Here is a 26,394-nt window from a genome sequence, read left to right as displayed (position 1 = left end):
TTATTGCACAAACTGAAAGCCGCCTACATTTTACATCTTCAAAACAAAGCAGCTTCTGAAATCATGGACACTTTTGGTAAAGCTTTACACCATAATCTTTCAGCAGATCATTTGAGGGGTCTCAGATATTTGATGTTAACATGCAACATTTTTGGAGTCCAAAAGAAGGCCAACGTGCCTGCAAATAATGCTGGGTTTAGACAGCGCATTACTTTTGTCTGTTTGTCTGCCTCATAAATTCTTGCCATGACTTGGCTGAGAGACATGACAGACTATGTGTTAGTCCCTGACCAATCACAGCTAGCCAGCTTTCGTGATGTGTGTGATGTCATCTGGATGGAGGTGCTAAGGAATGTCTTCCTGAAACAAAAACGTAAAAGAAACAATGGTGTCCGGATGTGCATGGAACTGGCTGACTTGTGTTCCCATGTTACACAGTTCACAGCATCAACATCATCATTCCTCCTCTAATTTCCCTCTGTGCTCCTATTGGCCGACGACATACAACATGTCAAGGAAGGCAAAAATATTTCTATTGAGATGTTGCCAGGTGCTTATTGTCGTCCACTGCATACTATACAGTACATTAGACAAAGCCATCAATTACTGAGCCTGATGCTCATTTTCATTGCTGGTGCCTACGTCTGTCAGGTTGGGTTATTATCAGGATGATATTGTGTCAGGCATAATAGATATTATATCTTCATCTGAGATATTTGAAAGTATTTCAAAGCGAAACGGCTTTTAATCAAGGATGGATTTGATGATGGTGAGCTGAGTGATAATTAGCATCATCATTCATCATCACGCTCTAGTATTGTATAAGAAACCTTGAGACAAGTAGTTTTTTTTTGGTCTTTAACAAAGTCTGTCTGTCACTGTATGTGATCATGTTTTTACATTGTCATATTTCTCTAGGACATGGCATGAACAGCTAGACCAGTTTATAACATGTGATTACTTTAGTCTTTAACATATCGATGTGATAATTATTGCAATATTGATTCTTTACAAATGGCCACGCGCATATGCTGCCTTCTCTATAACAGGAGTCACTGAGAGAATACTTCATGCTGGTGAAGCGTAAAGCAGCCTCTCAAATACTTGTCTTTTGTCCTGCAGTCACTGTGCAAAATGACTGCGAGCTTCTGACAGATTCATACTGAAAGGTGGTTCAGTATGAATATGGATGGAGACGCTGTGTAAGAAGATAAATGTGATGGTGCTGATGGACAGGTGCTGGGAGGAAGAGAGGGGGAGGTGTTAATGCACTGTGTGCGTGGTGTGAGTGTACAGTACTTCCGTACACCAACGTGTGTGTGCGTGCATGCGTGCACAGTGGGATGCAGTGAGATAATTGTGCGGCAGCAGCCTGCAGTATTAATTCCTCTGTATCTCTGCCTCCCATCACCTCCTTTGAACTGGAAGCAGATGAGAGTTGCTGGGGAGGATCGTCCCGCCGAGGGATGATTTAATTACGGTGACACCGACAGGGAGAAAGAGAGTAAGAGAGAGAAAATATCAGTCTGGTCACAAATGAATTCTGGAGCGTTATGTTCATGGTGGGAACGTGAGCTCACCTCGGTCTGACACAGCTTAGAGGCAAGCAGGTGTGTTTGAAATCAGCATTGCTAGCAGCTGGCCAGGGAGTGAAGGAGGTGTTGATTGGACTAGCAAAGAAGCAGAATATGGGCTAAATTTATTCAGTACTTTTTGTGTGAAAAGAAAGTGAACTTAACAGAAGTCACAACAAGTTAACCAACCGATGCAGAACACAGCAAGACAATGATAGGTCTGAAAATGCCCTTAATTGTACTGCAGAGGAGACAAACAAACGTGTTCAGAACAAATGAAGCTGTTAAAGTGGAAGTTGTCGTCTGTACAAAAAAACTACTAATGACTAAATGTCACTACAACACTAGAAAAGCAAAATCTATCAGCAGAACAAAGCAGTCGGGAGTCCAAACACAACGCTGTAAATCACATCTCGACAGCACCACATGACGTTGTGTCAGCTAAGAAATATGACAATTTGAAAACAGCAGAGTTAAGAAATCAGGATCAACACACTGCCATAGCACAGAGTCACCACTAATGCTGATGCCACACCAACACACAGAGAGCTGCCCTCGACTGAAAACTACATTTGAACTTTGCTCACAGTTAATAAACACAAGTGTACAGAGCTCCTCAACAGTCACTGTGGGAATTTATTTTCTGTACGACATCTTGCATTAAGTTCGCTCTGATTCACAAGAACAGTTAGTGTGTTGTTGACATAGTTTAGGGAAACACTCTGTAGATACTACAGAAACAGGACATGATGTGACCTTTTACTTGAGTGCTCATTCCTCCTTTCATATGGCCAAGCTCAGATGTTTTACAGCCACCAGCTCTTTGCACAGCTGCCTGGCCCTGCTGAGTAAAACCATGGCTGTGGAGATGCTTAGTGCCCAGGCTACTGCTGCATTTGTGGTTAAATCTATGATGCTATGGATAGGGCTACAGTAGCTGCACTGTGACTACTCTTTACTGCTATTATTAACATAAGCCCACCTCAGCTTCTCTGAGGTTAAGGATGCTGCGCTCATACTTTCTGCAGATATGCATTAAACTAACGACATTCTGAATATGGCAATGATAGCAAAGCCTATTTGTGGCATCAGATAAGAGAAATTATGTCTTTATCAAATATTCCTGATTAGTAGTTTTTTTTTTCAAAGGGCATCATTATGAAATTGAAATGTTGTAATTCCTGATCACCCCTAATCCTTGCTGCTACCTGTGTACGGACGCAGAGAGACTAACATAAGTCCTGTCAGTCCACTGCAGTCCTCAAACTGTGTTTACACACAAAGACAGAAATATGGATATGCATTCTTTTTTTTGTCAAATCTCAATCATTGTGGAAACAGGCATACATGAACTAGTTTCATTTCCGTAACAAAATTCTTTTAAACCTCTGTTTGCATATCAATACTTGTGCCCGCGTTGCATCAGTGAGGTTCTCCCACAGCATCAGAACAGCTATCATTATATGCAACTGTGACACATGCCTGTGCCTATTTATAGCACATGTACCACCTATTCATCACATGTACCCATAAAGCATTATTACAGTGAGATCTCAATCATCATAATTAAACATCAGAAAGATGATCAATGATTAACGTATAGAACTGAAGAATATGACCGTAGCCCCGTATCATCTGGGCGAAACGTTTTATTCTTTTCTCTTGTTTGACTGCCAGTCAACATGCAGAGCTGTAGAAGTGCCAAAAAAACAAACACAAAAATTAAACTTAAATGTGATGTTGGTCGATTGTGTCTGAACTAGAAAGCTGCAACTGGTGAGTGACACTTTAATATCTCCATAGTGCAGCAACCTCTATGATTCTGTTCATAATCAGCTGACTGAACTTTCAGGGCACTCACAGGAAGGCAGCTTTGCTGATTCGTGGGGAAAAAAAGAACCTACATGTCCAGGGTAGAAGTGAAATTCTGAGTTATGTACCATCAATGTTTCAACATCAACAATTGTACTTCAGTGTGTAGCAGCGCCTGCCAAATAAAATATAGTGCTGCTCAAACAACCTTTCATGCAACAGGGTGCGGCTGCTTTACTTGTCTTTTAATCTGAAAATCACCAGGCACACTAAGCAAATACATCACCATTGTTACCTTCAATACTTTCTTCTTTACATATCCCCCATGGTAATAATACTCAGGGAGTAGTCGTATAAGGAGTAGGGCTGGGCAATATGGCTTATAATTTTTAGGCTATGTCGCAATAAATGATCCTCTGAACCTTTTTTCTACAGTAGCCACGTACGGACAAACCAACAACTGGCTCTACATAGGTTCTGTAGTTTCTCCTACATGATTGGAATGGGGGGTGTGGTGAGGGGTATTCAGTTGTCTGCTAGCCCACCACTAGATGCCACTAAATACTACACACCGGTGGTGGTTCTTTGTGGAGTTTGCATGTTCTCCCTGTGTCTGCATGGATTCTCTCCAGGTACTCCTACGGCTTCCTCCCACAGTCCAAAGACATGCACTTGATAGGTTAAATGGTGGCTCTAAATTGGCTGTAGTTGTGAATGTGAGTGTGAATGGTTGTTTGTCTCCATTTGCTCTGTGAAGAACTGGCAACATGTCCAGCATGTACCCCGCCTCTCACCCAAAGTCATCTGGGATAGGCTCCAGTCCCAACATGACCCTGATGATGGTGATAAGCAGTTATAGATACAGAATGGATGGATGGATTTTATCGGTATTGGAAGTGTGCTACTGAATTCTGAAATCTGACACAAAATTGCCCCAACAACTTAACATCATCCAAATTTAGGAAATTGGCACAACTAAACATATACTATTAGCTATTCGTTCCTATCTCTGGATCGCTTTTCACTGACGAAAACCTCAAAATGTGATTTTCAGGCAAGTTCTGTGCGACAATCTTCTTTCTCTAATTCTAAGCAGATTTATGGATGTTTCTTTTTTGATGGACGTTGCATATAATCACAATCTGGGAAGGTGTAAGTCACACTGAATCTAAAAATATGTGCAGCAAGTCAGTGTTCAGATTTGATTCAGTTAGACTGAGCTGCTGACTGCGTTGTTAAACTAAACATAATAAGGAAACAATAGATAATGTTTGACTTTCTGTTGTTTTCAGAACATCTGCATGCACCTGTCTCTTTTGTATATAGTATACACCTGTGCAATAATCACACTGTTTAATCAGCATCTTAAAAAGTCACACTTGTCAAGTTGATGTGAAGTTATTCACTTACATGGACCAAATCTGAGAAATATTATAACTTTTTGTCTGCATAGTGGAAGTCTCAGATCTTTTACTTTAGCTCAAGCAAAAACAAAAGCATTTTTGTTGAGTGTATAACTTTTGATCCTGACAAGAATCACAATTTCACTTGACAACACACCGTAAGACTCTGTAATGTCCTGATAAAGACGTTGGAACTCAAATCTCACTGACATTAAGACCTCTTCTACTCTGAACCTCACTGAATGCTTCAGCTCTGCCAGCTTCTTCTCCTCCTCTTTTCTCTGGAAATCTGATAACTTCTACTTCAAGGAAATGCTACACTCAACATCAGCCGCAACAGCTCCTTGTAGGATTTTAACTGCTTTTTTAACCTGTTTAATGCAGCTGAGTGATGACACCGCTTTGAGATACAGTGATACACGATGAGCTGGTGACAATTTAATGCGCTACACTGGATTCCTATTATGATGTTGTGAAGATATCAGACATGACTGCAAAATTACAGACACTGGCCTACAACTGATCACATTCAAACAGAGGCAGGGTACTTTCTCTCCTTTGATACAGAGATTGAAGTGAATACCATGTGACAGCAGGATGTCGTTTTCTACCCTGACAGGCAGGTTTGATCCCCCTCAAACAGTGTCCGGATTTCTAAGAAAAGCTCAGTCTCACTGCTCAATTTTCCACCTTTCACACAACGAGTGCAGTCAACTATGGTCAGTGGTAGTTTACAGCTGTCCAGCACACACACACCACACACCACACACACGAAGAACACCAGAGCCTTTTGTCATTGTCATTAGCTACAACTAAGCAACAAAGTCCTCAATCAATAGCCACTTATCTGCTGTTAAGAGACAAACACTTGATGTTGGTTTGACAAATATGAGTTTGTAATATCGGCTCAAAAGACTATGTTTTATGCTTTTGTGCATGATTTAGAGCATCAGTTGTTCATAGTTATGGGGCAGACACATTTCCTGCTTTCCTACCAACCCCAAAGTATTTGTGCCATTTATTATTATTTAAATAACAACAATTAGCAGTGACTGTGATATTACGGCTCTGCGCGCATGTCATCTCTTGATTGTGAACATATCTGCCGCACTCTACTGCAGGCCTTTTTTTTCCTTTTAATGTGCTTCGTATCAACTCCACCTTTTCACTTTCTCTCATTCTGCCTTTCTTCTGTGCTGTCCATATTTTCTCTCCATTGCTGGGTTTTATCATTGATTGAAACATTGTATTTAGCATTCTTAATGCTGGTCTGTTGGGCTGCTTCTCCCGATGGCCAGCCTGGGCCTGCTGACCGACATTAGCACTATGCCCAAAAATATAGCCCCTTCATTTATTTTACACTGTCAGCTTGCTCTGGCAGTAAAATGCAGCATTGTTGGAGCAAAAACAATGCGTTCAACAATTTGCCGCAAAGCAATCCGACACACTGCATTTGCAAGTCAAATATGTGTTCTTGGAATACAAGCGGTAATTCAACTGCTCATAACCAATTCCAGAGTTGTCAAAACCTATTTCATAGTATTATGGTAGTACATCCATGATATGTTACTCAAACTAATTTTCCTTTTTTCATCTCACATCTCACAGGCTGAGTGGTAACCGAGACTACACAATGAGTGTCTTACGTTGTACTGTACAGATGTACAGTGTCTTGTACTGCAGCACATTTAGTCTTGTTGCATTTGTGACTGAGTCGGCCTTCCCACCATCCAAAAAACACTCAAACATTGTGTAGGGGGCAACGGTGACTTTAAATGATGAGTGAGAGCCACCATGACTGTGTTACTGAACCCTCTCAGTTTAGAGAACTCAAAACAAAATGATTAAACTTTCCCAGAGACAACAATTTAAAAAAAAAAAGCACTGCGCTGGCTTCAGCATGAGTTGAACTAAATGAAGTGAATTAATTCCGACTCAACAAGTTTCATCAATGTCCAACATAAATGAATTACAGCTGATTCTGCTGTGTCTGCACTTTGATCCCGCAGACCTTAAGACAGTATTTAATACAAGGCCACTATTGACCACATAAATCAGTCTGCCTTTAGTAATGTGTATTCTAACACCTCCACTAGTCCATTGTAGTGTTTCAGAGGTGAGTGGAAGAGGATTTAGATCATCTGAGCAAACCCTGATTCTCTGAAAAAAGCGACTCGATGGTTGAAGTCACCTTTCGCCCTTTTGATGAAGTCTCTGTCGTCTGACCCGATGTCCTCCCGATGCCTCTTATGACAGCCGCCTGCAGAGTGGAAACAAACAGACTGATCACCTGAAACATTACGCAGACTGAGAGAGATAGAGGGAGAGAAGACATCTAAACATATAATTATTATCATTATACATATCCAGAATTTATCTAAACAGAGAAGGCATTCAAGCTGCTTCATAGGGCGGCAAAGACAGAAGAAAAGTAGAATATGGAGGGGAGATAAAAATAGGAAACCAAACAGACACACATGGATACACAGATGAAAACAGACATTATGCATATAAACAGACACAGACTAAACAGCATAGAGACATACCGTTGCACCTAAACTGATTCATATGAAACCACAAACACAACTGAACACACACCTTCTAGCAGCCTTGGTGAGGGCTTGCTGGCGGGGAGAGGATCCATATTCAAGACCTTGTAAAGCTGTCCAAAGGCAAGGAGGCGTAACGCATGCTGAAAACACACACACACACACACACACACAGAATAAGGACACATCCCTGTATTGGTAAAGCAACAGAACTCTGCACTCAGTAGAGGCAGCAACAATACCATTTACTCTCCGATCAATAAGCTTTAATTTTCGGAGAAACTCGCGTGAGCTGTCTGACGTTTGTGTAAACCAGTTAATTCTGTTAGGAGAAACTTCATGCATTAAAGCGGGGAGGAATAAAACACTCAGTGGGCAGGCACAAAGGAGAAGAAGAACTGGCAGGGAGGCAGAAACTGAGAGCGAGTGAGGGAGGAAAAGATGAATTTTAGGATGTCTTCATATTTCTCAGCACAGAGCCCACATTTTCCAGACTTTGCTGTTCCGTGTGCTGTGTGTGTGTGTGTGCTGTAGCAGTGGTGACGTTAGCAGGAGCAGTGGTTGTAGTAGTGTTGGTGTGGGCGTAAACAGGGAAGAGTGTTCCCACACTCATTAGGTGGCTAATTAGGCTGCCAGTTCGTCAAGCATCCACAGCACTGAGGAGAAGCTTATTTAAGGTCAGAGTCCGGGCTGTGGCCACGTGGCTATTAATAGTGCTGACGTGAGCTCAGGGCTTGAGCGGGGTGGCAGAGGACTCACTTTAAATAACCCTCCTTCAATCAGTGTGGGTGGCGCGTTTGAGCATCTGGTTTCCTGGACGAAATGCTGACTTTGGTGCAGTGGTCAGTGTGGAATACACCCCAGTGGGATGTTTCACTTTCTCGTGAGGTGCATGGCCGAGGCTGAGCTTTTCTTTCTCGGCGCAGCTAATGATTCTGCTCAGTTAAGTAAGGGTCTGCGGCTGGTTTTATAACAGGAAAACAGGAAGGGAAGTTTTATAATGCTCTACAGGGGAGCTGTTGAGACATCCATAAAGCAACAGCTCAAATGAAAGACTTTCTATTCTGTAAGTTAAGTTAAAAGCACACCTACGATCAGAACACATCTGAGGTTTTACAGCATCAATTCACCTCCAGGGAGGAGCTCTGCTTGTAAACTACACTTTCATAGTCTGGACTATAATCTCTGAAAACAACTAAAAATTCTCAACTTGGTGATAAACAAGTCCCTCTGTTGTTTATTAAAGATGGAACAGATTTTTTAATGGAGAAATTTTAATGTTTTTTCATCCCAGACTTGATAAAGATTTAATGACCTTTGGGATTAGTTAAGAGCTGGGCAGCTGTGGCCAAGAGGAAGATACAACGGCCTGTTAATGGAAGCTTTTAACATTCATGCTCCTGGAGCAGAAGGGAAAATATTAAAGGGAAATGCTCCAATCTTCCTTAAAAGCTAATGTCAAAGTGCCCCTGAGCAAGGCATTAACTCTTTAACTGCTCCAGCAAAAGACAAGTAAATGAAAAACAAACAAACCTGAGCCCTCCGTTTCTGGAACAGGTGGAAATAATTAAAACAAAAAATATCACCGGTTGTTTGAACTTCTTGTTGGCAAATCAAGCCTGGATCTTACGGTGGAATATATTGTAGATGGATATTTTACGCTGAGAGATCCCACAGACCTGTAGTCAGGTATTAACCCCTCTTTTTTTGTATCAGCAAGGAAAGATCAGGAAACAGGATTTTGGACTTCACAAAATAAGACATTTGAAAGACGCCTCATTGGGATCTAGGGAACTGTGACGGGTATTTATTTATTTATGGACTTTTTCAAGCTGATTCACAGATTATTTGACACCCCTCCCACTGTCCTACCATAGCATGGGTGTGGCCGAATAGTCAATTTCAGTTGGGAAGGTTCCTAACTGAGTGAAATGACCCAAAGTATTTACGTAACTGCCATGGTAAGTGCTGTTGAAATTCTCTAAATCTTAAGGAAAGAAAAGGAGCTATTTTTACAGGGTTGTTCGCGTTTATATATCTTGCATGAAACAACACTGTAAGAGCGCGAGGGAGAAAAAGCTCAGATACTTTTTGCATTTTGCAGTCCTTCTTCTGAACTTTGTAGTTTTGCCACAGATCACATCAATAACACCCGCTGTCCCATAATGACGTAGCCGTAGTGTAAGTGCAGTCGGATTCTCTGAACACTGCAGTGATCTTCTCCTAACTCCCTATGAATTCTCCTTCACATCTTTCCTTGACCTTACGACGGTTTCATTGAGGTCAAGGAGAAGTGGTTAGGAAAGGACTTAGAAGGTAATTTTATTGACTATTCGAATGTACCCTATGTGTAACAGCGGAGGGTGGTCAGCTCACTGTGGCCCTTGGACTTCAGTATGTAAATAGGTGCCATAGAAAATCAGCAACACATCAATGCACAGCTATCATTGCTGATCTCCACACCTCATTGTTACTCTTGCTTAAGAATAATATGTTTTTTTAACAAATCATGAGAACTCTGGTGAAATATTTTTCTTTCATCACTGCAGAAGAAGAAAGAATGAAGAGTAGTAGAAGAAGCTGATGGGAAAAGCGAGCTAACCTGCGCACTATCTGTGATGGCGTCAGCCTGCTGTGCGCTGAGGTCAGAAAGGACGTCTGTTGGTTCCCTCTCACAGGGGTCGTGTACTCCAGGACCTCCTGTAAAGAGAAACCACGTCAGTGTTTTCCAAACCAGGTTCTGACTCAGACAGGAGAGGCCGGCAAACAGCAACACACACTTTGAACTCAGCTTCATTTCACTAGACAGGAAAACACACAGAAATAATTTACTTACTCCTGCTGTGTACAATCTGAATGCAGCAGTAACTCGTCAATGATTCAGAGGTATTCGGGGAATAACCTGCCATTTCAATGCTGAGAAGAAACCCTGAACCACATTTAAAAAATCCAATCACATCATCACAAAGGCGAACTCGCTGCACTGATCAAAGATAGGACCTGAATGTTTCCCAGATAAAGGATTAGAAAAAGAGAGAGAAGAGTGGAGGAAAAAATAAATCTGTGAACATGTTTCTTTTTATTAGAGCTGGATAGGAAACATTTGTCACTCTGATTGCTCGAGAAAAAAAAGGAAATCCCAGAAGAGATACTCAAACAACAACTTTTACTGAACGAAATACAAGTTAAACGTTAAATTAAACCATAATTCATGCCACTTTGAATCCACCAGGACTCTCTTAAGGAGGCCTGAGGGGAAACTGCACGACAATTAGGAAACCATTAAGGCACTGTAGAGTAGTATAAGGCTGAAGGTAGGTGAAACTATACTGAATCATTGTTGATACTTGTGGCCATGAAACTTCAGGACCCCCGTTTGTAAAGAGGTTGTAGATAAATAGTGGGGTTATCCTGAAACACATTTATTAAAGATCTTTCTCAATGTTTCTCTGGAGAATAAAAATGCTTCTGAGCATGTTGGTGTCTTACTTTATTTGCCTCTTTAGCTTATATTTAAATCTTGTTTTCGATCCATGGGCTGATTCCTTTTTTAAACATTACATATATGTTGTTTTTTATTTGTCATCAGGATATACAGTAGAAGCAGTGCAAAGTGAAAGTGGAGCACAGTCGTCCAGAAAGTCTTACAGTTTTCTGTATGACTACAGCAGAAAATGACGAGAAATGACACTGTTCCACTCCAGGTCTATCTTTCATGACATAGGTTTGTTGCAGGTTTCATAACAAATGCACTGATCATAAACGGTGAAACAATGATTTTAAATAGCTAGAGAAATTAAGAGTCTACAAAATGTTTTCATTTTTTTCTAACCCTTTTTTCAAATGTCTTTGCTGCTTTTATTTGACTGTCAAACAATAATTTCATTTTGCCTCCTAGATTCATTCACTGTGGTCCACTCTTAACCTCTGATGTCTCACATATATTAATTTCCAAATGAAAGAATTTCATCATTTGCAAGATTAAAACTGAACAGAGGGCACATCATATGCTGCCTACATGACAACCCACAATAACATATTAAAAGATTTGAATGCCTGGCCGCCATAAAAACAATTGTTTTATTTTACTTTTAATGCTTATTGTGTGCGTTTGTAGAGAACACTGTAAAATACATAATTTCTACTGCAAATTAGATGCATCATATCAAAAGTAGTGATTTAAATTAAAACCAAATTTGGCTGTGTTTTCAACTTCTATCCTTGGAAATCTCAGAAATAGTTGGTCTGAATGGCTGGTAGCAGCCCTGAAAGCGTGCATTCCTACAGTGTTTCAAATAAAGACTCCCTGAGGATCATGGATAGAAGTCTTTTCCAAGAATAAATGGCTGGCCCACTGTTTTACAACCAGGAAAGACTCCACAAAGCTACTGATTTGACACTTTAAGATAAGCTTTCAGATGGAGTCTGAACACTAAAATACGCTGATACTTGACGCGCGCCCTCCAGTTTTTTTAAAGATGGGAACAGACACCCATGTCTGCCAGCCTTTTTGATGGTCTCAGTGACTTCAGGTTGGAGATCCCCTTCACCAAGTGCTCCTCAGGAGCTCCTCAAACTGCCAAACGTTATTTCCATTAAAAATCAATCAAGTTCAACTCCTTTGAAAAATGCCCAGAACTGCATCCTCTTCACGATTCACCTGAAAATGTGCCAGTACCTGTTTGAGGCCAACTGCACAAATCTGACTCATTTTCCAGGTGATGTCTTCTAGCCATAAACAGTGTGTTCCCAAACCTGACAGCAAAGAGGTTTTCTACATCACAGTGATTTAACCTGTCAGTGACAGAGAAGATCCTGTGACTTGGTATAGCTGACATTTTTCTGTTAACATGAAAACATTTCAACTTGAGTAGATAAGTTTGATATGGAGATTTATCCTTTTGTACACGTTCACCTCTGTTCATTCCTCATTCTATAAATTCTGCAGGCGCGTGTCCTGCCTCTAAATCTCACTTGACAATTCACCACATATTTTTATTGGCAATAACCGCCAGGGTTCATAAAATGGTCCTGGCCTGGAGTTTAGAAGAGAAGGGGAAAGTCCAAACTTGGAGATTGCTGTGAAGGTCTGATCACTGACCTGGCAGGAGAATTCCTGAGGCGATGCACTCCATGACGCGTCGCAGCGCCTCACCTGGACCCATCGGCCGGTTACAGGTGGCAATGGCCTTTTCACAGATCAGCTCCAGAGGCTGTAAAGGGCGGACAGAGAGAGGACACCCAGCACAGCATACACTTAATCAATTACAGTCATGATTCAGACAGAGAGTTTATAACACATCTTGTAGAAACACACAGGGCCAACATTTTAGTCTACTACTGAGATCTACAAGAAGTCATTGTAATTCAGTGGCCGTCACCTACCCATCCTTTAAGAGGCTGCCAACCTGGCAGTCTGTTGCACATGTCTCTGAAAATCCTCAAGACGATAACGCAGGACTTGAGATCAGTGACTCTGGCCTGGGGGGACAGACGGACAAAACTTAGTGACAGCATGAGGAGCATTTCAACAAGACTGCAGTCTGGCTCAGCAGCAGAACCTACAAGATATATGGGATGGCTCAGGGAGACATTTTCACAACCCCTGAAATGCCAATATGCACTCGATACCATTGTGAGAAATTCAATTTGATATTCATCTAATAATGTGACAAAAATTTAGCTGGTTTCCGCTGGCATGAATTCTATTAAGTTTAGCCTCTGAGGGGGATAAACATGCAGTCTGGAATAGCTAAAGTGATACTCCAAAAATCTTTCTCAGGAGATAAAATACTAGTATCAAGACCAGAACATAGAATATATAAAACATTATTCATCTTCTGAATGGCTTACATGTTGCTCTGGATGCTTTGGGCATCCACTACTTATGCAGACAGTAAGTTTTAGAGATCACACAGACGTATTTAGATCAGCTGCACCCTCCAGTTTTGTACTTGTGACATTATGACACAAAATGACAAGCTTCCCCACTGATCACTTTATTACCATAACACTTAAAAACTTGGAGGACAAAAATCTAGTTGTTCCCCCTGTTCCAGCACCAGTAGATGTGATGGATGATGTCTGCTGAGCCATTTCACCGTGCCAAGGGCTCTGCTTTTTAGATTTGTGAAATAGTCTGGAGCCTCAGCCTACAGTAGATGAAACACATCCTGTACCCTCACACCTGCAAGTACTATAGTTGCAGCAGTGATGAATTTTTAATTTTCTTGTAAAGTCAGTACTGACGCTCTGAAAACTTTAGAAATAAACTTGAAAGTTTATTAAGTTCATTTAACATTTGACAATGTTGTTTTATGGGTTTCTATCTAATTTAATGTTTGTTTAATGTTACAGTTGATAAGTTTGGTAGGAAGTGATCAATAAAACTGTGAGGGAAATACTGTGATTAATACAAATATTATGGAAACAAAGATTTCCATTTGTGATAGTAGTAGTAGTACAGTATATGAATGATGCTCTCGCCTCTTTGTCCACTGCCGCTGCAAGTAGATTTCTGTGCCAATTTCTTCAAGCACCCTAGACATTTAATGTATTTACATATATTTTTGCTCCATACATTCTCTCAAAATAGCGAAAATAATCATTCCAAAAGCCATGACAGTGGTATTATATGGCTACCCTTATGTGACAAATGTTCACTGGGCACGGCTGCATGTAGTGAAATTATTATATGTGGAATAATAATGTGTTCAAATCTGTGGCAAACAAGATGCAATGAATTAACCATCTTTGGCTCCAAAATGATTTATAAACCTCCTCTCAAGGTTCTACTGAAGCTAAAAACAAGTGCTTAAAGCATGTGAGGAGAATATCAAATTATGCAGGAGATATCGACACAATTTGCACAGGATGACTATTCACAACAATAAAGTAGGTAGTTTTATCCAGGAGCTTTCATTTAAACCTTCCAGACATAGTGGACAGTGAATGAGACAAACCTCACTAATTGCATCTGCAGTTATTACAGATCAGTGTAGGACACAGGGTCGTATTAGTCCTGTGCGAATATGATGTAATAAAATCCCCCTTGAACCTCTTCACCTTCAGTTCACAGTGCAGCCCTTCACTCAGATATCACTTGGCATTCAGCCCTCCTTCCCTGAGGGAAGCTGCTCGCTGCTTCACCTGACCTTGACTCTCATCTCCCTCCTCCCTTGCTGCCTTCTCAGGAGTAGAAGCACTCTCAATTCAGTCAGCATGGCTGTGTTGCAGCTCATCTGAACCCTGATTTAGCGAAGAATCTATCACAACTTTCACAGTTACACCCCACTCTGTCATGCTCTTCCTCTACTTGCTCTGAAAAATAACATTTCTACTGTTCCCATGTTGTCTTCCCCAGAAATCTATCAGCAATTCATGCTAACTCGGGGAACACTCTTTGGTTTTACTGTTAGATTTGACCGAAAAGACAACCATGACTTTTTTATTTTAACCCGTCAAAATGAAATCGTACTTAAATGTCCAGTGTGCCAGATGTAGGTGCTTCTATTTACAGAATAAGGCAGAAATACAATATAATATTCATAATTATGTTTACATTTTTGTATAATCCTCTGATTATATAAGATTCATTATGTTTTTGTTACCTTAATGAGCCATTTATATCTACAGATGCAACAGAATGGACAACACTCTGGAAAGGGCACTTTCAGTATCACGCTTGGAACCGGAGGGTGAGAGGAGGGGGTTGTATTCTGCAACTCTAGAGCCAGATGATACTAAATCCTACATACCGATCCTTTAAATCAAGAGAACTAAAGACTTTGCAGCGCTGGCAAGCCATGCTGGCATGGGTGTATCAGCAGAGTAGTGGGGTGCTGCATACACCTGTGTAAATGTAACTGGATGTTAATCGTTGCAGAGCCGATCATTGTGAACATGTATGAAACAGTTTGTGATCAGCTGATACAAAAGCAGCTTCAGTGTTCTACCCGTATTCAGGTTGTGCCTTTATTACGGTGATAAAAAAGCTAAATCAAGGTGGCATTTTTGCTGTTGCAACATTAAAGTAAACAAATGTTCTTCCAAGAGATAGGGTTCATAATTCAAGGTAAGACTGGATGCCAGACTGTAAAGACACTGAGAGAGATTGTGTCATCAGCCCAGCTGTTCTCACCTGGAACCATTTGGCGTGTCGGAGTGCAGCCAGCGCAGCCTGGCACTTCTGCCTGTCCAGGACATCCTCCTCATCCGTCGCCTCCTCCTTTTCCTCATCCTCCTGCCTCTCCTTGTTGTCGTGCTGATCGCCCTCCTCTGGAGAGAGGGACAGGATGAGACAGGACAGACTGAGCGTGACCACGCTGACCTCCCACACTCGCACACAGACACACAGGCAGCAGGGTTGGACAGCTAATTATTAGGCAAACCCACTGATCTGACCGAATGAGCTAGGAGGGGGGAAATTTGAGAGATTCCGTGATTTTCTGGGAGAGGGGGGTTTCTCATGCACAAGGCAGGAACTTTCATAACACTGACAGGAGGAACCGGAGTAGACGTGAGTGCATGCGTCTTGCTGCCCGGCTGGACTCTCACTCTAGATGCAGATCAGTGGCTGAAGGCGATGGAACACGCCAGATTAGTGTGTTATCAATTACGGCGCAGGACGAAAATGAGAGCATGGCAACGACTCAGGACCAAAAGCCAGATTAAAATCAAAATAACACTTTTGACCAAGGAGTCATTTGGTGGATTGTAAAATACTGGCTCAGAAATGCCTGAGATTGGGGAAGGGAACGTGCAGACCATTAACTATTCTACTTGAAGAGAGAAAAAAAAAGGCAGCTGGCTCTGCAGTTTTCTGGGGCGCCATGCTAGTATTTTCACTCTTGCGGGGTCGGTCAGATGTTTATGTTTGACTGAAACAGTCTCGCCACACCGGGTTCCTGTGGGGAGCACGCCTGCCATGACTGGAGGCAGAGCCATGGGAGAACGACAGCAGAAGAAGAGTGACAGCAGATGACAACGACAACATAAACATCTGAGAGTGAGAACGCCACCCTGGAAAGAAAGTGAAGGCTGTTTGTTCTCGGGAGCAGCTCAGGGGTGCCCACTGTGGGACAGTCAAGCAGACGGACAAAAGGGGGAACAGACTGCAGACCACACTGCAGAGCTCAGGAGTGAAGGCTCACAGGTTATCAATGTTCTCATCCACGTAATCATGGAAAAGTGACTTCTCTGCAACCTGAAACATTATCTTTATTCTTCAGCTTGCCAAGTTGCAAATATACTGAATCTTGATGAATGTCCCATCGCAGTGGAATCAGTCCCATTATGGTTCAAAGATCTCTTCCAATGAGCAATAGCCGGCAGAGATTAAATCACAGCTATTTTCTACAAAGCTGACAGTAATGCTGACACAGGGCATTATAAAAAGCTCCTGCTCGTAGGGAGGAGGTTACAGTGTAGTCTCTAATTCCAAATATGTGCAGTATTCAATTTCCAATTTATCTGTCTTTGTGTGATTCATCAGCAGTAATGTGAGCTGAGAAGCGATGTGTGGTTTAGCAGTCTGTTGCTGTAGAGACCGTAGTGAAAGCTGAACAGGATGGAAGAGGTGGAAGACAAATGAAGGAGCTGATGAGAGACACAAGGTTTGTCCCGTGTCACTCCTCCTCCAAGACCAAGGACTGAGGACCTTCATGTTCTGCCACTGGGACTTCTGGGTAATATAATGTACCACTCTAGCAGGAAATGTGCAGGTAATGACGTGATTTGTCAAAGTAAACTGCAAGAGCAAACTTTTTTAATACAGCACTTTTCAGGGAACCTAGAGACCCCAAAACAAATGAAATTGGGAAGTGAAGTGAAACTAAACAAAAGTCTATTCGATTATTTATCTTCTTTGTGCCAAGAAACTAAAGACAGTGGTTCTTTGCTCTTGAATTACTTAGTATCATGCTCTTCAGTGGCAGTAATGCTATTAGGGTCAATAGACTGATCCTATGTAAGGATGAAGTCATGAAAATGTAACGTTAAGCATTTCTTTTGTGCTGTCATACCTTAAACTGGACTGGAGTCAACTTTTCAACAGTAATGACATTAAAACTTTGTCTTAAACACAGGACACTGTTCTGGAATCAATGGAATCTCAAGTGTGCCACAGGAATGTATAAATATAAACATATTCAAAGTTAAATTATAAGCAAAAAATTATTAGCTTATCCATCTATCCATTTCCATCCACTTAACCAGGGTCAGGTCTCAGTGACAGCAGGTTTAGCAGGATGTTCTAGCCCTGGTGTTCCCAGGTCTAGATGGGCTATATAGTCCCTGCAGCATTTACTAGGTCTGCCCCGGTGTCTCCCACTGGTTGGACATGCCCGGAACACCTCCAAAGGAAGTTACCCAGAGGCCAATTATTAATCAGATGCCCAATTATTATGACAACAAGCTGACGGCACATTTCTAAAAATTTCTGAGCTGTGATGTTATGTCAAATACATGTACAGTATATGTGCCGTGGTGCTGATATCTACGGAAAGTAGTGCACAAAATGATTAGCTTTTGCCTGCACTTCCTTGTAATACCACTTGTGCCAGGAGAGGCAATAGTGAGTCACTGTACAGTCCAGTCTAGAAAGACAAGGACAGAGTTGAAAAAGTGGATTGATCTTCAACCTCGCTTCTCAACCTGTCTGCTGAAGCGGAGGCACAGACATCCACTGCTGTTATTAGAACTGTCTGTAGGTACCCAAAGCTCTTTAATATAGCACTTCATATTTATACAGAGAACAGACAAAACTTCCCATTCCTTCACCATTTTCCAGGTTATGTACAGTAATGAGCTCATTTGTATGACAGACATACACTAATATACTCCTCTCTGTCTGGTCTGATTTAAACTTGTACTGGCGCTGTCTGACATTCTGTCACTCAATCCAGTAATTAGAGTTAATTTATTCTTGGCTGAAGAAAAATGGGAGAATGTTGAAATAATTTCCCAGGATATTTAACTTTTTCTCTCTTTTTCAATTTGTTTTCCATGACAGGAAAATTGGTCAACTTTTCAATTTTTTCCAGGATACAATAGGTGAGAACCTTGAGACTGCTTAGGGGAAAGTAAGCAACAGAGTTAAAAATATGTTTGTCAGTTGACCCCAGCTTTACTTTATTTTGAACTAAGTTAGTATATCCTTGTATGAACTCTCTTCAGAAAACAAGCAGTTTAAAAGTTTGCTTGTGGCCAGACTTGATAAAATATGAATTCAGACTACAAATTGCTGTCATGACGTAGTTGTTTTGCGATCCTTTTGATCTATTTACTGTAATCAAAACACAGGGAAATTTTGGGTTCACTGTAATGTCAAGTAAGTGGGGTCACAGCGGTCATGAATAAACACAAATGATCCTGTGGTCATGCTGTAACCACTTGGCATTACTGCTATTGTTAGGATGTATTTGTATTAAGATGTATGTGATGAAAGTTTTATGTAACAGTATGCTTGTATACATTCATCAGTTTGACATTCACATGTCTGCCTGCTTACAACTTAAATTAAATCCAATTCACAGCAGCAAAAGGACTCACTGACACACACTGAATTATTCTAGTGGCATGCTCAAGACTCCATTGAAGTTCTTTTGTAAAAGATCTGGGATTTGTGTTTATGCATTTATATAAATGGATGTATGATTAATAAGCTCAATTCTTTTTTTCCCCCCTGGTATACAGATGAATTATGGAAGCTGTTTCCCAGAGGCGGGCCATGAAGGAACCATCACTCACAGGTCAAGACCACATAAAGATAAGGACATCCCCCACTTAATTCTCCCTGACATCAGCTTAGGGGAATTTTGATTAGTGACCAGGACATCAGATTAATTCAATTAACACCGTTTTTACAACATGAAATTATGGGATGTCATTCTGAGCCAATAAAAATTCATCAGCCCCTATAATTAAAATAAAGAAGCAACGATCTGGACATGGGCTGCTGGTTAATATTGCCATTTTGTCCTTTTAGTCTATGTGCTCGCTGGCAGACATGGACCAGAATTTCATGGTGACCCAGAGTCCAGTCAACAGAGGAAGGGGGGAGGGGGGTAGAGGAGCATGTCTGAGGCAGAGAGTGAGTGGGTTGGTTTGATTTGGTTGTCGGGGAAGCCCCTTGTACCCAGGGTTTCCTGCTGCTGGGTGGTAGGGTGCCTCGTCAGCAGCGGGACCGCAGAGAAGTGTCAATCCACACAGCGCGCTGACCTGCGGAGCTACGGCAACAAAACCAACAGTCAGTGAGCAAAGGCCAGCTACAGAAGGTACACTCTAAAAACCAGGGGTCATTTAGGAGCCAAAGGGAACCAGTTACGGGTTACTCACCAGAAATATTCCTGAACAGGTTCCTTGAAGAACCGGAATATATGTTTAAAATGTGCATGTGATTTTTTTGCTCTTGTGCACTCAGAGTTTTGATCCAGCACAACTGTATAATAATATAATAAGAGTTTCTGTTGTGCAATAACTTTATGATATTAAAGACATAAAAATAGTGGGAGAAGTATTCAGATCCTTTACTCAAGTAAAAGTATACCAAATAAATAATAATAAAAACACATCTGTTTTCAGTCGTTGAGTAAAAAGTACAGTATTTTACTATGAGATGTAGTGGAGTAGAAATAAAAAAATACATAAAATAGAAATACTCATGTTTCAGATTTACATAAGGTACAGTGCTTGAGTAAATTAAATGTCATTAGCTACTTTCCACCACTGCAACTGATCCATGAGTAAAGTAAAGACTCATCACCCTGTGGATGTTGTAAAACCATAAAAACACTGAGTCTGCTCACAGTCTTACATTGGTGTTAAAAGAGTGGTCTTTGTTTCTGTAACAAATGATCTTTAGCTGAGCACAGACAGCAGCAATTAACAAAGACAATGTGACCGATACAATTACAATTTGGACTTGACATTCATCATGTTCATCATTCACTAACTAAAAAATGAGAAACCTGGTACCTGAATGTTAGATAGATTTGTCTGCTAGACTGTATGGGCTGAAATATGAGCCACCAGAAACTGAATTTGAATCATTTATATTTGAATATGAATAGTTCAATTTGAATCATTGTATCATTGCAACAAATGGCCGCTATGTTACGTGCTCAGAAACGTAGGTGCTGATTGGCCGAAGAGGCGCCCTGTGTATCTGTGCTCGATTGCTCTGCCTCAACTACCCAGATGTTTGTCACAGAAAATTGAAATTGAATTGTGAGAACTGAATATTCAGTTCCAAACTAATAAATTCAATTTCAAATTACAACTCAGATTCAGTTTTTCAATGCAATGATTCAAATTGAACAATTCAAATTCATATATAAATGATTTAAATTCAGTTTCTGGTGGCTCATATTTCAGCCCATAAGACTACTAATAAAAATCAGTGAGAAGAAATGGATTCAGTGCAATAAGAGATTATCAGCTTCTACTTTTGGTGAATGACATCCTAGAACTGGATCCAACCCTAAACGGCAAACATCTAGGAAACTCCTATGGCTGCAATCTCAATAAATCAATTTAAATTCTTCTACTTCTTCACTACACTGTTTCAATCAGTTTTGTGTTTGCTTCTCTGTCTACAGGAAAAGTAGCGGACAGTCTGTGTTTATGGAATTTCACACAAACCAGGACAAAATATTAAAAAAAAATACACTCATTGTCATTGTTTGTGCTGACAGGATGCTGAATCTGAAGGAAAATGGGTTTGTCCTTGTTGAGACTCTGCACTCGACAGCTGTGCTGTGGAGCTGTTTCTCTCCTGTTTGGCAGAATCAATTTTTCTACCTTTCGCGATAGCTCGACTCAATCTTTCCTGCTGAGAGTGGGACCACAATGAGACTCGCCACTTCATAATCGCAGCTCTTCTGTTGTGACTTGCCTTTCATTCATTTTTAATTTCATTCCCATTTGTGTGAAAAAACAAACACTGACACCTGACAAAATGGAGACTAATGTTTCCCAGCAATGTGATTCTTTGTCAGGTACTGAGTTTTCTGTGTTTGGCGTCCTACTGAATTTGAACAAGCCTCAGAATTTATACATTTCTGGTCTAAAATGTTTGGCCAAAAGTAACAACCTCCCCACTCTCATTTTTTGGAATCACTGAGTCCTTTGAAGGATACAAGAGGATACCTGAGACAAACATCTCCTTTTTCACAAATCCAAACCCAACATCCCCTGCGGAAATCATCCTGCATCGGCCATCTGCTATTTCCACCACACTTGACCCAGATCCATATCATCCCTTCTCCTTTTTCCCCTGTTTGCCTCTCAGCTTTCAGCCCTCTCAATGTATCATCCTTCCCAATTTTCCCCACATTATCTCCCATATCAAGCTCAGGTGTCTTTTATACCTTTACATTCCATTATGAACCCTCTTCTCTCTCAGCCCTCTGTTCTCATGTAAAGGTCAAACAAAAACAGGGGGAGCATCCCTCCAAACAGGAGGCACAGGAGGGTGGGTGGGGTAGGGGAGGGGAGTGGGGTCAATACCTTCTTCTGTGGTGCTGTGTTCCTCCCTCATGGCTAAGGAGGAGAGAGTGATCTTCAGCGTGAGTTGGGGGTCTTTGATGCTGCAAACCCGGATGGCTGCCTCAGGCACGCAAGACTGCACCTCGTATTTGTCCTCCGTCATTGTCTGCAAGGCAGGGCTGCACGATTAATTAAAAATCAAATATCACAGTTGCAACACTGACTCCTGCTGATTGTAAAGAACAAGGCGCTGCTGTTCTACTTTGTTGGAGGATGTGTTTAGGACGAACTCTCTGAACAAGGTCTTGTAAAATGCAAAATTACTGGTCTATAAAAACATATGTATAAATACATGCTCAAATAACGCAGCTCCACAACGCACACTGTGTGAACAGTCCATTTGGTTAACACTGGCACCGAAAGGAAGCACGAGCATCGTAGCTCTTCCCATAGATGTTGTTGGAGCACTGATGTAAAAGTCACCTGTGTGCATGCATACATATTACACGTCTGAAAAGGGCTTTAGAGACAGGCCTTTATTCTTGATGTTGCTTGTTATAAAAGTATATTTAATCATATTTTAGTCAGAAAATGCTCCGATTTCTGATCTGCTCCCATTGACTTGATTACTTCCGTTGAGGTTGTTTGCCATAAATTAAAACTCAACACTCCATTTACTCCACTCCTGTGTTTGTTGTCTTGATATATTCAGGATAATGTGCATTTTCCACAGAGCTACATCCATCAGTACTCTCTCAGTCACTCACTATTGTGCTGCTTTGTCTTTGCTGTTTTTGTTTTCTGTAAAACAACTCCATGAAATATAACACTTTCTGCACAGATTTGTGATGGAAGCCATTTAGGGGTTCAAATGGAATAACCCCTCACTTTATGTTAATTTAATTGGAAACATACACAGGAAGTACAGGAAGAGAATGAATTCTATCCAAAAGACAAAATTATGATATTTAGGTGCTAGAGAGTAAAAACAAAAACATAATTTGACAGAGGTCAAATTAAGGCAATGGCAGAGGTTTATTAAAGTAGCAAAAGGATGTTGCTAATGCCAGCCAATTCCCAGCACACCAAACTACCTTGTTTTTCCTCAAGATCTGCGTTACCTTCAGTGGCATGCTTTTAAATGCATTCTTTCTATCGCATCTCTGTGAGAAATGACCCCATCCATCACCCCTTCTGCCTGTCAATCTCTCCCAGGTTGGCTCAGGAAATGAGAGCTTCAAATGGTTTCCTACATTGTTGTTGAAGCACGCACGGCAGCTATGGCAGGTAATTAACTGAGATGGGGGGCACAGGAAGCACATTTAGGCTCTGTGTACGTCGGCACCACTTTGTTAGCTAACAGATGCTCTTCACTTTTCCTACCAACTAAAAATAATCTATTTGAACACCACTGTAATATGCCATTATTCTGGAGACAGGAACATTTCTGCTTCATCAGGCTTAAGGGTCAGGAAGTATTTCATCTTTATCTAATTGTTATTTTTAAATTCTGGTGGGTTAAAATATCAATAAAAGAATATATGTGGGATTGTTTTCTTGTAGGAAAAGATAGGAGGCATCACTGGTATGTTTGCAATTGTTTAAGTGTCATTACTAAGGCTAATAAATCTAATGCTGACCTTACAGGAGACCCGACTGCTGACTGTGATGATCATGAGTGTCACATCAAGAGTGCGCTACATACTGTAAAACTCCTGGTGCTCGGGAGTAATGGCAGCTGTTAAGGACATCAAGTTAACGGGGAAAGAAGGTGGGTTCAATATTTAAACTTCACTTGTGGAAGTGGATAATTCTGTGACTCATCGGCTCAGCTTAACATATTCCTATAAGACTAAATATTGTAAAAACTATGCTGAGTGTCAAAAAGCTCTTCTTCCACTCAAAGTTTAAACTAAAAAATATTTTAATAATAATATTTATAATATTAATTTTCCAAACCTGCAAGCCCATATATAAACATTTGAAACTGCTTCATGTCTTAAAGTAAACATTTGGTAGCGTACCATGTTGTGTAGCCAACCAGCAAGGCGAACTTCAGTTAGAAAATAGACCTGAGTTAATTCTGAGTTTTTTGTGTTCTAGGTTGTATTTTAATTATTTTCACTCGACAAATTTTGTCTAAATATTTGAGAAGATATCTACTGACTCATTTTACAGAGAATGCAAAAGCATGAGGACAAGAAATGGTATCTCTCTAGTATTTGTAACTGCATGTCAAATATACAGAATTATTATTATTACCATGCCGTGCTTCACCTCAGGGTCTTAGCTTGTCTCTTATCCAATGTCACAGACAAACTCTTTTATCACACATAAAGAACTTCTGTTTGCTCTCTGCGGACAAGCGTTTCCACTGAAGCTTGGATCACAAAGGTACCTTTTGAAAGCCTCCCTACCCCAAGGTTGTTTCCTCAGCTTTACTTTCATGGCTCATTTTGGATGCACTGTGCTGAACACTGCAGTGCTGGAGGTGCGGCTGAGTGTACCTGGATCTGCAGGGGGAGGTTGGCGCTGATGGTGTACAGCAGCAGTTTGGTGGGTTTCTCCCTGCACATCAGCACCAGTTCCAGGTCCATGTCCCCTTTGATCAGCAGGCCTTTGGCCACCAGGCCGACACGTGTCACCCCACACAGCACTGGCGTGCTGTCCGCCCTGAGGGCAGATGAATGACAGCCAGCATTAGAGTCTCTCACAGCTATACAGAAACAGAAATACAGCCAGAGAACAGGTCCTCAGCTCGCACTGCAGGGGACAGCTGATCATATTTCTAATTGTAAATATTCCACCTCATTATTTTACAACTATTTAGTGAAAAATTCAGCTTTTTCTCAAGTCTGTCTTAATCTAAGATGCGCATGCCATATGTACAAAGAAAAACTTAGCTTGACCTGAATAGAGTGGATACTGTCTATTTTTCTATTTTTTTGTAAAGATCATTTCACAGCCTTTACAAACTGCACTTTGTTACTGATCTTTCTAAACAAAAATCTGGTGTTGTCCATCCATCTGTTAGTGGAGGAGCATATAGTTCCATCATAAGGGGGCACTTCACCTAAATTGCTAAGTGATTTGTTTTAGTATTCAGCCATATAGTTAAGTGTCATTCACTTGGTGTTCAGATCTCACTATCTGAGATTTCTGCGTCCACTGCAATACAATTGAGATGAATGGAATCCCCCTTGTGATGCTCCAAGTAATACTATCCATGTTTCATCGTGAACTAAGTAAAATTTTAAATGCCTGTATTACTATTTTTACCTAAATAAAACATTTGAGCAGTTCTATCAGTGTCTGGACAAAAACCATGAAGTCTGCTGACAACGTGTTCTGTGGATTATCCACAGTAACAAGGAGGCTGTTTTAAATATGTGTTTTTTCACTGTGTTACAAACAAAATTCTTTTCACCTCTATTGTTGTCCAGTCATTGCATGTGGTCTACGGGTACTGCGTGTGCAGTAAAGAAATGTTGTCCTGCCTCAAGAATGTTTCAAGAAAATGTACATAACCTGGACACATGTGGACACTAACAAATAAATGGATGCTTAAGTGTAGTTAGAGTTTAAGGAAATGTATATATTCGTGAAATCTGGGTGAACTGAACTAATTCAGTTATTCATTAATTCAGTTTATTATTATTATTAATGATAATAATAATAACAATAATAACAACAACAACAACAACAACAACAACAACAACAACAACAACACTGGCATACTTCTACATATCAAAAATAATATATTGTCTTCTTCTGTTCTGGTTGTAGATTTTCTTTGTATGAAATCGGCTCACTCTTGTATCTCAATAGATGCTCTGTTAATACAGAACCTCTATGTGGATGTTTAGGTCTAAAGCCAAATGTTGAGAATTTATCACCGTTGAGTTTGTTTAATCATCCAATCATCACAAATATCCACCCCATTTTTTATGAGGGAAACGATCTGGCACTGTGCTGAAGAAACAGCTGAAGGTACAAAAATAAACCGGAGCAAGCAATAAATTCTCTTCATCTTACACTCAGAAAACACACCCACTTGGCAGTCGGATGCAACACAGAACTCAGAGAACTGTGAGAAAATATTGTACTATGATCAAAGCAGGGGTGTTTTCAGGACAGAACAGTATGGCCGATAGTTAGGTCAGCGCACAACACACAGAAGGACGTACTTTGTGTCAGCAGCATCTTTCTCCACTGTTTTGTCCCCAGCCTCGTCGTTGGTGGAGGTTTTCCCTGAGGATTTGTTGAGGCCGTCCATCCAATCAGAGACTTTCTTGAGGGCTCCCTCCACTGTGGACACGAGTGTCTGGACGGCCTCCAGCTCCTCCGGTGCTGGATAGATGCTGGCGTGCTTGGCCATAACATGGCGGTCATCGTTTGCAAACGATCGGAACGACCTCTGTGTTCAGACAAGGGGCACATTTGGGCACCGTTCAGATTTCATGAATTTACTGGGAAGTACGAACAAAACAAAATGAGACGGTGATGCAACTAATTTGAGGAAGCACGTTATGTTTACACCCATAAAGAATACAGCGGACAAAGAAGAGA

General features: G+C 40.9%; 1 protein-coding gene across 2 annotated transcripts in view; it reads right to left on the bottom strand.

Annotated features, from left to right (window-relative positions):
- LOC104934847 (spermatid perinuclear RNA-binding protein) overlaps nt 1-26,394 on the bottom strand; it is a 74,876-nt gene that overhangs the window by 14,743 nt on the left and 33,739 nt on the right. For both annotated transcript variants that reach the window (XM_019272326.2, XM_019272327.2), the window contains exons 3-11: nt 26,013-26,242; nt 24,333-24,498; nt 21,847-21,991; nt 15,479-15,615; nt 12,724-12,819; nt 12,440-12,551; nt 9,941-10,038; nt 7,388-7,481; nt 6,981-7,049 (exon numbers count right to left, since the gene is read on the bottom strand). In XM_019272326.2, the coding sequence (XP_019127871.1) occupies nt 6,981-7,049; nt 7,388-7,481; nt 9,941-10,038; nt 12,440-12,551; nt 12,724-12,819; nt 15,479-15,615; nt 21,847-21,991; nt 24,333-24,498; nt 26,013-26,242 (1,147 nt within the window). The remainder of the gene's footprint in view (nt 1-6,980; nt 7,050-7,387; nt 7,482-9,940; nt 10,039-12,439; nt 12,552-12,723; nt 12,820-15,478; nt 15,616-21,846; nt 21,992-24,332; nt 24,499-26,012; nt 26,243-26,394) is intronic.

This window comes from Larimichthys crocea, chromosome III, assembly GCF_000972845.2.
Source record: "Larimichthys crocea isolate SSNF chromosome III, L_crocea_2.0, whole genome shotgun sequence".
Taxonomy (NCBI): domain Eukaryota; kingdom Metazoa; phylum Chordata; class Actinopteri; family Sciaenidae; genus Larimichthys; species Larimichthys crocea.
Note: the sequence above shows the minus strand (reverse complement) of the source record. Positions and strands in the feature narration are given on the sequence as shown.